This window comes from Poeciliopsis prolifica, unplaced genomic scaffold (assembly GCF_027474105.1).
Source record: "Poeciliopsis prolifica strain line A6 unplaced genomic scaffold, Auburn_PproV2 SCAFFOLD029, whole genome shotgun sequence".
Classification (NCBI taxonomy): Eukaryota; Metazoa; Chordata; class Actinopteri; order Cyprinodontiformes; family Poeciliidae; genus Poeciliopsis; species Poeciliopsis prolifica.
Window position 1 is genome coordinate 6,473,134 of NW_026562404.1, and position 16,822 is coordinate 6,489,955.

The window sequence follows — 16,822 nt, forward strand, 5'->3', positions numbered from 1 at the left end:
AAGATTTTCCATTTGACTAGGGTTGCTCAAAGTGCAGAATATCTAACATGTAGCAGAATATGTAAAGTGACTGGCTAGAATCATTCAATCCAACATGGCGATAACCTGTGAATATGTTAATCTTTAGTAATTCTGCACCTTTCAAAGTGTGAATAATAACTTCTTTTTTTAGAGATTTGGGATGCATGGGTAAAATCAATGTTTGTGACTGTTTTAATTTTTTTTGCAAATAATGACTTTTCAGATCACAATCGTATGCCATAATGTAAAATGTATTCATTCTGACTGCCTTCGCACACATGCTGCATAAACCTGACTGACGTCCCATATTTATTAATCGATTTATTATAACGTCTGAAGATACAGCAGCTTCAACTCTTCTGAGAAGGCTTTCTGCAAAATTTAGGAGTGGACTTGTGAGAATTTTTGTCTTTCTTGAGACGCAAAGTCAAACACTCATGTAGGATGAGAAACAGTCTCCACGTTAATTTATTTCAGAGGCGTTTAGTTTTGAGGTCAAGTTAAGTTTTTCCATAAAAAAACTTGTTTGAACAGTGATGTGAGCTTATGCTGGAGTTCAGATGAACCGTCCTCAGAAGCTGCTGACCCCATTCTTTGACTCTCAGTGGGTGATCAGTTTGTTCCTGAGTTGCTGTCCTTCCTAGTAGCTTCCAAGAATATTTGGTAGTGACTTTAGTGCCACTATGAAGCCACTGCCACGGTCGGAGCTCTGCCCTTCTGCGAAAGGGATCGGCACAACTGAAATCAATAATTTGTACGGGCGCATGAATAATTTTGTCAAATAACTGGCATTTACTGACGCACATTCACTTATTAAGCTGGGTTTCAAAAAGGCTTCATTGACAAGGAATGAGTCACATTGTTGACAAACCAAGACATAGTTCATAAAATAAGCTTGACTCTGCTGGTGGCTGGCATGTCGAAGCTTGTCTGAAACTGAACTTGCCTTTACAGACAATTCCAGGCAGCGAGGTTCTTCAGGTCTTAAATCACACTTTGAAAATGTTCAGCAGTTTTAAGGTGAGGGATTTTTAAAATGTATTTTCCATTAAACTACACTCTTTCGGACATAAAAGGAAAAGAGGGTTAAATGGGCTTTTATTCAACTGCCTTCCTGCCCATTTGCTTTAAAGTACTTCACTTGGTGAATACCTTTTGGTCATTTGATGAGAACAATGGAAAGCAACTTAAAAAGTAGAAAATTATAGCATCGCTATAGATAATGTCACCAAAGAGAAGTGGAGTTCAATACCTATTGATCCATATTTATTTTGAATCCAATTTTTTAAAAGTTGTGTGAGCCGAGTTTGGGCATTTTTATTTCAGTTTTTTTAAATTAAAGTTAAAGCATCATTTTCAGAATCAATACATACTTAATTCACACTGGAGTACAATTGTTAACTGTTTATGAATGAATGAATTCACTGTTGTTACGATTCTGACTGCAACGACTGTTATGTCATAAGGATGCCACAACCTGCTTTTACGCACCTCCGCCGCTAGGTGACGCACTCCATCTTCTGCATTCACCAAAAAGACCTTTAACCAGCCGAGGTTCAATGTGAAGTTCGAGTTTTTGCTTCTTCGTTTTTGAATAACCGAAAACGACTGGTGCGTTCGAGTTCAAGCCAAGAAAAAACGATCACTTTTTTTTTCTTTTAGTCGGTGATATTGATTAGGCTATAAAAAAATAAATTAATCAATTTAAAAAAAACTGTTTAATTTTTTCTGTCCGTGTCGGCGAACCAATAACACGAAAAAAAAAAAAAAAAAAAAAATCAGAACACCTGTTGAACCGCTTCCACCTAACCCATTTTGACGTCTTTTTTTTTATGTTCAGTTGGACCGCGTAAAAAAAGAGATGTTTTTTTTTTCTTCTTCTTCTACGCAGTCATATGCTTAGATCCTAACTAACCCTTCCCACGACAGCAAACCACCAAAGCTCGGTAAGCAGACGCCGTTTTCCAAAGGAAGTTTTGCTTTATTTTTTTTTATTTAACATTTGCAAACGTCCAGGTGTGACGTAAGGATCAGTAGCGTTCACGGTCTAATTTGTAAACGCTTGTCGTTTTTGAATTCTCCTTGTCACATTTGCTGTTTGCTTATCAAATTATTTATTGAGTAAACAAATTCAAAAAAACAAAAAGCTCGCATTTGAGCTCATTCAAACTGCAGACGTACACACACAGACGAACGACAGCGAGAAAAGCTACATTTCAATGAGAAACATGTTGACATGTGGATGTGAAGAGCTGAGGGTCGCACGTGGATCAGAGCTTAATTTGTGAGTCCTCGACTCATCTGTCCCAGATCTCATTCCTGGCCTATTGTCGTTTACTGGCTCATTTTTCAAAGACTTACAGTTACCAGAGTTTGCATGTTGCATCCCTAATATTCCTTCTCTGACTTACCATGAGGTGACAGTCATGCTGTACTTTTTAAACGGGAATGAATAATTAGTTACTATCTAGCTGATACAATAAAGAAGGCCATGCTATTTTTTTAATTTTTGTTCTTTCTTATTTTCTTCTCCCTTTTTCAGCCCCTGCACCTTTGACTGTGTACAGAGTTAGATTATATGCCAGTGAATTTGCCTGAATTGTATTGGAGCTGCGGATTAAGATGAAATGTTTGCGACCGGATTTAAATCCATCTATCTGCAGTTGGATTGCGTTGGTTTAATGTGATAATAATTTCTAGACATGAAGTGGACTTTGTCTTGTAAAGTGCCATGGATTGGGTTTGCAGCTATAGAAATACACTGAATTTAAATAGGGTTCAGCATGTCAGTAATAAAACATTATGCCTGAGTTCCTGGTTGTCTGTGCACCTGTATTTCGATATTTCTCTTTTTAGCTGTCAAATGATTACTAGAAATCCAAGAATAACATTGAATTCAAATAAATATAGATATTTAAAGATCCAGAAAAAAAATATATATATATTTTTTGTGGAAATTTGACTTGATACCACGACTGACTGGTATCAAGACTGGGAAGGTATGAACTGGGTGTGAGCACTGAAACACGTTGTCATCACATGCAGCTATCAGAGCCATTTACAGACATCACAGACGGTGGGACAGCTCTTACAAACTCCACACGCCATCTTTCCCTCATCAAAGACAAATGCTTTCTTTTTGTGTGTGTGTGCGTGCGTGTGTGTTAGTTTAAAGTCAAATGATAGCTGTGCTCCCAGTGCACATCTGCCCGTGCAACGTTTCAGAACGGTTTAGCTGTGACTATATTTGTCCTCTCTTCCTTCTCTTTCTGGCAGGGGGACAGCGAAGTCGAGAGCTGGAGAGGTGCCTAAAGAGGCCGGCCTGCCGTGCAGCTGAAACTTTTACAAGCCAAGCAGGAAGAGACACAGGGAGCAATCGAAACAGAAAAGAAGAAGAAAAGAAAAGTGAGACAGACAACTGGACCCTTTTTTTTCATCCTTGTGTCCATCTCTCCCTCTGCCTTCTTATTTCTTGTTGAAGACACACTATATTTGCTCTTCTTCATTGGCAGGGTGTACAGGGTGGGCTGGGGGTGGATGGGGGGGGGGGGGGGGGTAAAAGGGCTCGAGGACAGGACTGGGAAGGGGAGTGGATATAGGAGGGTGTGTGTTGGGGTGGGGGGAGCTGTCTGAGGGGTTTGGATGGGGGTGGGACCTTGGGTTCAGAGGGTTCAGCTGAGGAGAGAAATAAATTCATAAACAACAAAGGAGACGTGACGTCATGTCGAGGGGCCGTCCAACCTGCTGGCTGAATCTCTGCTTCCACGGAAGAACCGGTTCGTTCACGCCACATGTGTTTGCGTGTGTGTACAGTGTGAATGTGTGTGCGTGGCCTTTGTGCTATCTTCCAGAAAAGTCTTGTGGACTTTGGGCAAAGAAGCTGGACTTGGATGGCAGGGTTTTGTCTCTGCAGTGAGTGATCCAGGACAAGGGGAAGCCTTGCTTGTCTTGTTGAGTCCATCTCTAGGACTATTTATCCAGCAGCTGCAATAAGGAATTAGCCGTTCTATGATTTACAGAAGCAAGATTCACTTTTTTCTCTTCGAATTGTCAATTGTAAGTTCAAAAAAAAAAAAAAAAAACAGATATTTTTTTTTTTACAATTAAAATTGTTAAAAATACTGACTTATTTTAATATTGACACCAGCCTCTTCAAAATGATATAAGCTCAGAGGTGAGCTCTGATTGGTTGGCTTGTCTCGGGACAGCAGCTCAAACATCAGTGATTGGCTGCAATAGATGAGGTTGGCCATGTATGAGTAAACAGATTTCCTCTTTTAATGACTGACATAATACAGTATCTTCAGAGTGCTGATTGCTGTTCCACTCATATTGATTTAAGAATGGAAATCGAGACCTAGAGGAATTTGCCAAGGACCTAACGAAGAAGGGGGGAAAAAAAAGTGAAATTCTTTGGAATATCCTCCCTGCTTGCCCACCAATTCAATTTGTCGAACACCTCGAAATGCTCCCCCTCTCTCTCTCTCTCTCTCTCTCTCTCTCTCTCTCTCTCTCTCTTCTGGACTCAAATGGTGGAGAGAGTCTGAAAGAAGTGGGCAGAACTGAGGTTCTGGACAGAGACTGATCAGAGTATTCTTCTCTATGTATTTAAATTTTCTGACTGTGAAAATGTATCGAGATGTGGCAGGATGTCAGAAGTGTCTGGACGCGCTGGTGTTGCTCCCCGCGTGCTTTCTGATGTTGGATGATTAACATGCAAATGTCCGCAAGTTCTCCTCGCTGCTGGCTCGCTGCTTTGTGTCACTGTGTCTGCTCATGACAGCTCATGGTTCCTCTCCCTCTCTTTTTCTTCTTCTTTTTTTTTTTTTTCGTGGCACACTGTCTTACTTAACTCCTCCTTCTCTCTCTTCCTCCTCTCACTACAGCATGTCCCCTCCCTTCCTTCTTCAATGTCCTCCCCACAACGCAACCCCCCCCACCGCCCGATTCCGCCCTCCCTTTTCTCCGCTTCCCTCTTGGCAGAGGTGCCAAAGTGGGCAGGCAGACCGAGGCAATCGCATCACGGGGCAGAGCAGAGGGCGAACCAAAAGCTGGCGAATTGATCATGTGTGTGTTTGTGTTTTGGTCTGTCCTCGCTCTCTTTCTGTATGTGTCTGTTCCCAAGTTAGACTCTGCTTTGGTGACACGCAGCTGCAAGCAAGGTGGGTCTTTGACTTTTAAACTCTTCTCCTCCTTGCTGTGTTACACAGTGTTTGATATTCTGATTTGTGCATTTTTTATTTTTTGGTTATAGGGCTGTGTGAGAGCAGACGTCCCTCTGTTACTCTCTGTACGGACGGATGTACTCACGCCAGTAGGAGGGGATTGTGGGAAAGGGGGTGTAGCTCTCAGAGGGTGCCGCTCTACTCCTCTCGCTTCCCTTCTTCCCGCCATCACGGCCCTCTTTTCAGCCAGTCGTCCGGCCCAGCCAGCCCGTCCGTCTGCCCGCCTCACCGCCTCACCGCATACAGGCCTCAGGTATTTTTATTTTTTTATTTTTTTTTGCCTCGATCCCTGCGACAACCTCTTCTCGTCTTACTCACTGTCCTGCAGCGTTATCTCCTACGGTTATCTTTCACCTTCTTCTCTGTTCTCCATCATGGTCTTCCTCCCGAAAAACGTGTTTGCAGTCACTGGTTGCCACGCCGCAACCGTGCTCGCCACCATCTTGGCTAAATGGGCGTAGCGAGAGAAACTTTTCCTTGAGCAGAGAGTTCAACTCCCTGCTGACCATCCTTTAGCTATACCTTACTTTGTCTCCTCTTCCTCCTCCCTCCCCATTGCTCCAGCAGGCTCTGACAGGACAATACACAGTCTCTTTGTGGTTGTCTGTGCTGAACAGGTGTCTATTTGGAGACCGGCGTTAGGAATGGCAGGCTGTCTCGCTCACGTCTGACCCAAGAGGGTCGACTCAGCCCGACAGCCCCGGTCAGTAAAAGTTAACCGCTGATCAACCAGTGGAAAATCTCGTTCCTCTGCGCCATTTTGATAGCTAGCACGAAAATAATGACCCTGCAAATTGTTCCACTGCAAACTTGTGTGCACTGTCTCCATGGTACCATTGAGAAGTGGCACCAGACTCAACGACACATGCATTTTTGCAAACATGCGTTCAATTTTATCTCTCTGAAATGCAGGGGTGTGGCAATTTGCTAAAGGTCGAGTCCTGAAACATTAACTCAGTCGATAACATATAAATATCTATGACACAGTTACAGTGGAAGGGAAACCGGCAGCAACGAAAATGAGTGCGAGCAAACAGACGATGTTTGGTATCTGACAAAGACTGCAAGTTCTTCTTTTTTAGGCGTTAACAGTAAAGTAAAAGACCATCTGCTTTCATAATGAAAAAAAAAATCCTTTATACACAAAGAATCATGTTTGTCTGTCTACTTCCTAAATATAGCCATGAGATTGTTTAACTATAAAGAGCACCAAAACACGTCAGACACCAGAATAAGTTAAAAAAACGTTACTTTTGACATTGAGAGAACAGAAAAAGTGAATTAACAAACAGCTTTCCTATACCGACTTGTAGAGCTATAATGAAGTATTGGCATGCAAAGTTCAGACTGTATTTGAATATCTTATTACCTTACTGTATCTAGGTCTAAATAGGGGTTGGCGTTAAAATGGCGCCTACATGCCACGTGTAAACACGAGCAGACCCTTTCAACATGCCCCTCACAATTCGTGGTTAAGCTGTTGCCAGTCTCTTTTCATCAAGCTTTGCTATTTCACTTTGCTTTCCGATAATTTGGGCTGCAAAACCAATGCTCACAAATGTTAGCTAATCAATAAAAGAAGCACTTTCATCGGGGCAGCTGAAATAAGAGGATCTTTTAAAAAAAAAAAGTAGCTTGAGAAAAATAGAGAACAAGAGTTACAGTAGAGAGGCAGAAAGAGAGAGGTAGGAGTTGGAGAGCTCTTTCCCCGCCCCTCTCTTATCCTCAGATGAACTTATCGTGTTGCCTCATAATGTTTCTGAGGTTTTTTTTCTCCTAGAGGCAGTCAGGCTAACTTCCTGCATTCAGCCTCAGCTCAGTTGATTGGCTGATATCTTGGCTGACCGGCCACAGTTTGCAGCGAGGCAACAGGAAGTTTCTCTTCTCATGCAGGAAGCTGCAGCTGTTTCATCCTGACATACACCACTTTGCACTTTTGCACGCTTCTGAAAACAAACAAAAAAAACAGAAACATGCACTTACATGCACATACCCATCTTGAAAAGGAATACCTGTATGTATATATATATATATATATATATATATATATATATATATATATATATATATATATATATATATATACATGCACATGCACATGCAGCCTTTACACACACACACACAGAAATATATATATTTCTGTGTGTGTGTGTGTGAAGGCTGCATGTGCATGCATGTTTACAGAATTTGTATAAATACTTTAACATGTAGGCGTGTAATAACAAGTCAGATAAGCACTGTCAGGCATCAGAAACATTTGAAACCATGGTGACGTCACATCTAAATGGGGGAGAAATGTATGAATTGAAAACCCTGAGAGAGGAAGGGAAGAATGGAGGAGGCTAAAGTTTTAAATGTTTTTAAAAAGTTCTGTAAAGAAAGAATTTAACTTTTAAAGAAGCAGCAAACTGTCGTCAGATAATTAGATGCCTATTTATTCCTCATAAAATTTTGGGATGTAAGCCTTTACCAAGTTTAAACATTTTAGTGTATATTTACTATATATTTGAATTAACTGTCACTAAGCCAAGTTTTTAAGTGACATTGGCGGATGTGAGATTTTCATGGCATAATAGCTTTGTGAAAAATACCACAGTTTTTTTGGTATGGTATAAGCTCAGTGTTTTAAAGCTAAATCATGTCACGTAATACATTTTAATTATAAATTAAGCTGTAATCTGTTCAGTTATGGGTCGGACGTCTTTAAGTCTCACACCTTGACTGTCCATGTTTTTTGCATCCATAAACTGTCCTGTATCACATCTTGACAGTTGTGCACCTTGGGTTCACAGGTCATTTAGAGCGGGAAAACAAAAACTGAATAATGGTACTCTGAATAGAAACTCTTTGCAACTTGATAACATATGAAATATTTATTCTATTAAAAAAAGCAAAAATCAGGAGTATTGTGTTCTTACAGCTTATGTTGAAACAGACACAAACCAAGCACAATATCAAACTTGGACTGAAATATTTCACACCGATTACAGATTGTTTAGAACACAATTTGTGATCTGAGACATCTTTATTCTGTTTTGAAGTGAAGCCTTTATTCTTAATTTTCAAATGAGAAACTTCAATATTTTCTTGTCTTATTCTTGTTATTCAAATATTATGCTTAGTCTTGTCATCGTCAGCTGAATGTTTTGCACACCCTGTTACAGTTAAGCATTTTGATATGTTGACTTCAACAACAAAAATAGAAAAGTGAAAAGTTCATTAGGCAGCTTTCAGCTAGCTGTCCAGCAGTTATTATTGGTTTATTATTTAATATTCCTTACAGCTCGAAAAACTCTGATTACAAAAACGTGTGACGGGCATTTGATCTGTAACGTTTTACTGACATAAAAAAAAGCTCAAGATATTTTAATATATCGTCTATAGTTTTAGTAAACCTATTACTATATTAGTGGACTGAAAGCAGAGTTGTGAATACATTTTTGTTGTCACAACTAATTTATATTTGTAATATTTTTTTTATGTGTTGTTCCAGTTTTATTTTTCCTTTGGTTGCCTGAACTAACACACCACAAAACCGACATGAATCTTTTGTGGTATTTGGGAAGAACTAAGTGCTTAACAACATATAATATTTTCCTTCAAAGTCTATAACTTTTCCTCCCTTATGGGAGGCCTAATGTGCTTCCCACTGTCATGTTTTTATCTCTTGCTGATGTCTCCGTCCAGCTTTTTCATCTGTATAATTATATGTAGTTGTATGTGGAAGAATCTAATAAAATTAGCCAGTAAAGCAGTAGCTCCTTAAATGCATGCAGACGAGGCAACTGGCCTGTTTGTTTTTGTGTAAGCAAATGCATATGGCCTTACACATGTATGCACACACACACACATGAGCCCGAGTTGTGTGAGTGTTCAGCCGGGTTGATGAGGATATAAAGAACATCAAAGCAGGCACCATGCCAGGTAGCATGGAGGAGGCTTAGAGCACGCATCCTTCGTTCTTAAGTGTAGGAGTGAGGCCTTCTTTGGAAGGGTAGGAAGATGAAATATGCTGGTTTGACAAATTCTCTGTAGCATTTTTTTTTTTTAATAGAAGATCAGAGAACCTGGCTGGTGTGAAACAAGACACACCATGTTACGCATTTCTATAACAGTGAGATTTCTTCATCCTTCCATCTATTGTGTGGCATGCTTCCTCTGCCAACACCAGATCCCCCACTGAGCCTCCTCCTCCTCTTTTTTTTTTTTTTTTTTGCCCACCACCTCCTTACTCCTTATTGAAATTCTGCCTGGCACAGAGACGCTGCCCATTCTTGGCACAAAGCTCAGAGAGGGAGAGAGGGAGAGAGAGAGAGAGTGGGAGGCAGAGGCAGAGGCAGAGTGGGAAGGAAAACACACACACACAGCCACAAGAACCTGCACCAATCGCCGGGTTCCCCCTTCTTCCTCCTCCTCCTGCTCTTCCTCCTCCTCCTCAGTGGCGTCTCTGTGCCAAGCATTCATCCCGTGTCGTGGACGAAGGGACCAGGCAAGTCAGTAGGTATTTCCTTGCCTCTGCTTCCTGTAATAATCCTGCTCCAAATTTGAGGAGTTTTCTTGGCAGCTGAATCTTCTGCGACCACGTTTTTTTTTTTTTTTTGAGAGAGAGAGAGAAGTGGTTACTAATTAATTTGTATATTAGTTGAGGAGTAAATCTTAACAAATCCTGCCTCCAGGGGGTGAGAGGAAGCTAATGCCCTTTGTTACCATGTTCTTTACTGAATTTTGCAAGCATTTCTATTGAAAAAAAAAAAAAAAAAAAATATATATATATATATATATATATATATATATATATATATATATATATATATATATATATATATATATAAAAGCTGTGTTTGGACAGAAGGTATAATTCTAATTGAATCTTCGAGTTTGTATACTGTGCAGATAAACAGAGGTAATTCCGTTTAGTGCCAATTGCAACAGCACACATTTCAAATTACGAAATAAAAGGAAAGAAAGGGATGGAAATGACTTGCAACAAGAGGTTTTCAGAAATCTTTTACCAGGATTTTATTTCTGTTCTATCAGATTGTCATAACTTACAAGCAAAGCTTTAATCTTTTTTACTCAAAACACAACTTGTTGACTTTTGAAGATATGGAAAGCTATGTGCTGAGACGATCCTAAGAGAAACAAATAAGAGTTGTAAGTCATGCAGCTTTATAAAAAAAAAAAAAAGACTTGTATCTGTCACCCAAAGACAAATGATTTCTCTGAAACAGGAAATTGTCTGCAGAAAAACATTTCATTCTGTCACAGGAGAGTGCTGTTATCAGAGTGCAAGGGGGCAAAGATTCATGGTCCTTGGCTCACTCCTATTGCGAGCTTGAAGACTTGTAGCTTTTATTCCGCAGCAACAGATGCAAAGGCAGTCAGGCGGACAGATGAGATTTATATATTTCGTCCCTCTCTCTTGTCTGAGACCGTGCCCAGCTGCCCAACCGGGCAGCTTTATTCTGTAGCTGCTGGCAGAAAATGATTTGCCTCCACTGAGCCGGGCATGCCCTCCTTTTCTTATGTAGTTTAGGAAATGTTTATAGTCTCAGAAGAGCTCGCGTGACAGACAGGGCTCGGGCCTTTACTTACCTTCCAGCCTTTCCGTTTCTAGAATGGGATGGCAATTATTGGCAGTTTAACCCACAAGCATTTAATGTTTAGAATCAATTTATTTGACTAATTTTCCCCAAATAATCTGTTTGAGCTCCTCTCCAAGCCGTCTAGTCGGGGGGATCGTTCTTGGCAAGCAAACGCAGTTCATAGATCTTCTACTAGCTCTGTGGCAGAGGTGGGCATCATGCCAGTTCCCTCACCACCACCCCCTCCTACACCCTGCCCCATTCTCCCCCCAGTCTGGTTTTCTATGATCAGGCTAGTGGGGTTTACAGCATACTAACTGCAAACTAGTCTGGCCCAAGTCTCAGGGGTTGCGGCTGTATGCTAATTTATGCAAGCAGTGCACCTTCTAACCTATTCTGTGTCTTCTGAGGCCCCCGGCCTGGCATTTAGTCTGGTGCTTATTAACTCTTCAGTTGCTGCCGTTTGAATCCGTTGGCATGCTTCGACCCCGATCTTAGCCGAACGCGCCACATGTGAGCACTCCCTTCTCTGTGAGCTGTCCAGCTGTCTAACAAGAAATAGTTTCCTCTGCCTCAATATTGGTGATTGAGCGTGTCGTCTGGGTCGGTTGGCTTCGGCTCACTGCTTGGCACAAGATTCGTCCTCTGCAACTTGTGATAGAACAGCTGTTTTCTCTTCATTGTGACGACTGCAGGCTCAGGAATGAAAAGGAAGAAAAAAAAAAAAAACAACACAATAAAAAAAAAAAAAACGACACGCAAGGTGGACCTCATAATGTTTTTAAGCAGACCTAAAATGGCCGAAGCCTCGCTGGACGCCATTTTGTGTTTCCTCGTAGTGTTTTGGGGGGCAGAATCCCAGCTTTGTATTCAATCAGAGACAGCTGGTGGAAGCCGTTTTTGCAGGCATCTGTGTGTGCGTACCTCCGCCTGAGAAGCAGCAGCCACTCCAACGCAGGGATAGCCCTGCTGGAATGAGCTCGGCTTTTGGCAAAACCGGAGAAGGATTCCTGGCAGAGAATCGAACAACTCTCTCTCTCTCTTTTTCTTTCCTCGTTCGATCACATGGCAGAGTCTCAGGAAGCTTGTGAGTTGTTTGCTGAGATTTTGCACACCAGCGGTTACTTTTGCATGTATATATCATTGAATTCGTTATTTATTCTGTCGGGAGCAAAGTTACAAATTTCTCTTTAACAACAAAATAGCTACTCCGATCAGTAAGAACATGTGGTGCTCTTTTGGCCGTTTTTGGTTTGTAGTGATTATCGTTTCCTCAGTTTGCGGCTGTCGAAAACTTACCATGAAGCATCAACAGCTCCCAGAACCTGATATTTTCTAAGAAACTGTTTTAGAAACCGCCAAGAAATTAGTTTCACTCTGTTCCACAAAGAATTGTCTGTCAACATTTCATTGAAGATGAACATTTGCTAAAGTCACATCCAGTATGATTTTCAAAAATAATTTAATTAACATTGTCTGTCTCTATTTGTTTCTATATCCTTGCAGGAGAGTGACATTTGTGGATCTTTGGTGTGGATGCAGCATAGATTGTGTCCTTGGGGCTGAGGTAGTAGATTGAATAGTTGTGGGGTTCTTTAACCTCTTTTTCAGATAACTATACAATCTACTGTCTTTCCCAAGGAGACAGCTGAGCCAACCAGTCGTCAACTATCGTCTAAAGATGGACAATACTGTTGCCTTGTCAAAATGCATGCAGTACTTGATTTAATATATATACAGAGGGTTATTTTTATTACTTCCTCAATGAGTTTCAGTGTGGTGTGATGACTTGGGTTCTGTCAGGGTGAGGTAGTAGGTTGTATAGTTTGGTAGGTGGGACTGCACCCTGCTGAGGTGATAACTATACAGTCTATTGCCTTCCCTGAGGAGTCCACTGAACAGTTCAACACAATCTCTTTGCTGGAGTGTTTTATTTATTTATTAGTTTTTTACAGACAACATAAAGAATAGGTAATTATCTTACAGGGGGATTTATATGTATTGTATAGCTGTTTTTGTGGTCAAAAGTTGTTCCATGCTTTAACTATGCAAATCTCAATAAAACTAGTCTTCTCAAATTAGTTGTCCAGAAGTCTCAGAAACTAAGATATTAGTCATTTTACACTCTCACATCAGCACACGGCGCACACACCACAACTCTGATTCTTTCTGGAAAAACAAGCATTGAGTTTGTTGACGTATGGTGCCCTCTAGTGGAGCTTCAATAAATTGCTGTCACTAACAAAGCCAACATTAAAACAAAACTTGCATTTCAAGGGGAACTTTGTAAACAGTCTTTATGCTACATGTTCAAATGCAATAACAGCAGAAATCATCAGTGCTGTACAATGACAGAATAATGCATTTGACTGATGAAATACCACAAACAAGTCTTACACAAGCCCTTTTTTTCTGGCTCGGCAAATGCACATTTACATTTCTTAAACTAGTCGCTTGTTATAGCTTGCTGAATTGATTCATTTCTGGTAAAACAATTGAGCTTCAAAGCAAGATGCCTCCATATTTGACTGTAGGCCTTCTGGATCCTGGGGATGCGACAAGCGTAGACCACTGGGTTGACTGCTGAGTTGGCGTGAGACAGAAGGATACCTGCAGGATGATCGGCTTGTTACTGAGTCAGTAAATTTCTGTAATACATAAGGCTGGAAGAATATTTTGGAACTACAGTTTGGTCCATAAACTGGGCCATTCACATAAACTAATTGTTGATGGTCTACATTTGTTTCTTTAATATCTTAGCTGATATTATTGATGACAAATATAAATGATTTAATAGTTATGCTTCCATAACTGCTAAATTATAAAGGAAACAACTTCAGGGATTTCTAAAAACAAAGTTGGGATGCAGAGCCTTAAATCACTTTGGATTTTCTTAAATCTTCACAGGGTCAAAGGTTTTGATACAGGCACAAATATGTTTCCACAATTTCTCTAGTATTTGTTTTAACATCACATGACTGCATACTTGTTGTGGCCAGCAACAAACACCTGATATATTTCTGGCTGGATATTTGACTCCTATTCTTGGTAGGATAGTAAGTCATTTAAACAGTTGACATCTGAAGAGGTAAGCAATCACCTTGGAGACATTTTAACATCTGTGCAAGGAGTAGGAAAACAACTCTGACCTACCTGTGTAAAGTGTTCCCTGGGTCACTGCTTGAGGTCCCCAGAGGAGCAGAAGACAGTTCATGAGGTGCAGAGGGATCCAGCAGAAGGCAAATAATGTGAGAACCAGAGCAAGTGAGCAGGCCAGCTTCTTCTCCCTGAGCAGCAAGGCCTGTGCTTGAGGGCAGCTGTTCTTCAGACGTTTGTGCAGGCTCCAGAAGATGATGACGTACAGAAAAGTCATGACCAATAAAGGGGCCATGATACATCCGAGAAAGTTGAAATAAACCATAAAGGGCAGGGAGATAACTGAGAGGAAAGTGCATTGAGAAGAGCTAGGCAAGGTAGACGATGTGTTTGTGGAATAATAGCCAGAAGCAGAGAGATTGTGCCATCCAAGCAGAGGGGTGAATCCCAGTAGCAAAGAGAGTATCCAACAGATGGACATGGCCAACAGTGTGCGCCTCTGAGTGACGATGGCTTTATATCTGAAAAGAGAGACAATTAATAATTAAGAGAAAATTATTCCAGCATTTCTTATAAAGTTGTGAGACTGAGTTCGCCCCTACCTGAAAGGCATGTGCAGCCGCAGGTATCGGTCGATGGCAATAGCCAGCAGTGAGAGGACGGAGGCCTCTGTCAGCACGAGTATGACGCAGCTGAGGAACAAGCACTGCTGAGCAGTCAAATTCACCCAGCCATCCAGCAGTACAGCGAGAGGCACGGCAGCTGCACCCACCAAAAAGTCAGCAACGGCCAAGGACACCAGGAAGCAGAAAGTCGGCTCCCGGAGGCAATCCTGGATCCCAACAGCCACCGCAAACACCACCAACACATTCCCAAGGCAACACGCCACAGCAATGAGCACTTCCAGCACCGTGTAAGTTACCCAAGCCCAATCAGCCATCACTGCAAATTGACAGCAAATAATACCCTTGAAGATATTTCATGCACAAGTGTAATGAATTCAGTAGCAAGAAAAGTCCAGCATCATCCTTCCTTGTTGCTCAGATTGTGGTTGCAAATGGCTCAAAAGACAACAAGCAGGGGCCTTTTATATGGGATGGTGCGTGCACACTTGAAAGCTGACTGACGCTCCATGGAGACACCATCTGTATTTCATCAGAAAGTCAAAAATCCTCCTCAAAACTTTGATACATATATCCCTGGAGCGTGAGAGGAGAGGACTTCTCGATCGGTGGTTCCCAAACTTTTCAGCCACTGAACCACAAAACGACACGTAGAGATTTGTGTTCCCAACTGTCACTACTTAAAGTAAACGCACACTGTGAGAAAACCAATTAAACAGGCGCACACTGGCAAGCAGTCACGTTTGTACATTTTCATTAGTCGTTACAACTGTTTTTAAGTGTCGTAACAGGAATGGCATGTCCAATTTGCTCCATTTTTCATTTGTTTTAATTTGAGTGGAAACCATTTCAAGAAACCCCACCTGGTGGTTTGAGACCCACAGGGGGTCCCAGCCTTGTGTTCAGCTTATGATAGGAAATCGTAATTACGCTAAGATGTGAACAACAGTCTCCATAAATTAGAAAACAGGTTAATTTTTACTTAGCAAGCGAAAAGTTTGGAAAATCGAATGTAACAAAAGATTGAATTAAAATCACATATTTTACACATTTTAGCAGTAGCTGGCAATTTTATATAGAAAATTACATTTTCTACATAAATGTTTTGTATTAAATGTGAATTCCCTTGGGTTTAATTTTGATGTGACTCATATTCAATCTATTTTTAACACCATGTAGTCAGAAGGATGTTAGGGGGAAAAAAAATCCAAAGATCACATAAACGACTTGGAAACTATTAGAGGCCATTTAAATACTTTCTGTCTTACCATCTCAACTTACCATTCCCTTCTCACCCACCGCGGGTGGTTCTTATCCTCTGAGCTCGGGTCCTCTACCAGAGGCCTGGGAGCTTGAGGGTCCTGCAGTATCTTGGCTGTGCCAAGGACTGCACATTTCTGGACTGAGATGTCTGATGTTGTTCCTGGGATCTGTTGTAGCCACTGCTCCAGTTTGGGGGTTACTGCCCCGAGGGCCCCGATGACCACAGGCACCACTGTGGTCTTCACCTTCCAGGCCCTCTCCAGTTCCTCCCTGAGGCCCTGGTATTTCTCCAGTTTCTTGTGCTCCTTTTTCCTGATGTTGCAATCACTTGGTATTGCTACATCTACCACAACGGCTTTCCTCTGTTGTTTGTCCACTACGACAATGTCTGGTTGGTTCGCCATTACCATTTCTATATATATATGTGTGTGTGTGTGTGTGTGTGTGTGTGTGTGTGGTGTGTGTGGGTGTGTGTGTGTGTGTGTGTGTGTGTGTGTGTGTGTGTGTGTGTGTGTGTGTGTGTGTGTGTGTGTGTGTGTGTGTGTGTGTGATAAGAACAACTGGAGCATAACAAAGAGTGACTATCTAAATATTGTGTCATGATCACTGTGGGATCTGAAAACTACTTTGGTTTGCAAATTTATGAATATAACACCAGAAGAAAAGTCACAACTCTTATTCTTCAAAGAAACATGGGAAATGGTTGAAAATATCTTTGAAGAAACTGAGTTAGTTTGCTACTGGAAACTTTATGACAGTAATTTATAGCCTGTACACCTTGCTCAGTTTTGTGTGTTTGTACGCGTGCGCATGCGTGTGTGTTTTCTGTCGTGAGGGTTTTTTTCTGGATGTTACTGATTAGCAGTTCTGTTTGCTGTGGCGGTTTTTAATGCATGCTTGCTTTGCATAGAATTTTGGCTACGGTCACATGCCTGTGTGTACGGTACATCTGTGTATGTGGGCTTGCTCCAAGCACATTAATGTTTATCTCAACGAGCTGCTCTTCACA

At 41.3% G+C, this 16,822-nt stretch overlaps 1 protein-coding gene across 1 annotated transcript; it reads right to left on the minus strand.

The window, feature by feature from the left end:
- Window positions 1-12,917: 12,917 nt before the first annotated feature.
- LOC129372349 (adenosine receptor A1-like) lies at window positions 12,918-14,967 on the minus strand. The gene is made up of 3 exons (XM_055049591.1): window positions 14,530-14,967; window positions 13,985-14,448; window positions 12,918-13,441 (listed from the first exon to the last, which is right to left on the minus strand). The coding sequence occupies exons 1-3, from the start codon at window positions 14,865-14,867 to the stop codon at window positions 13,278-13,280; spliced, it is 966 nt and encodes a 321-aa protein (XP_054905566.1). The 5' UTR covers window positions 14,868-14,967; the 3' UTR covers window positions 12,918-13,277.
- Between the last annotated feature and the right edge of the window lie 1,855 nt (window positions 14,968-16,822).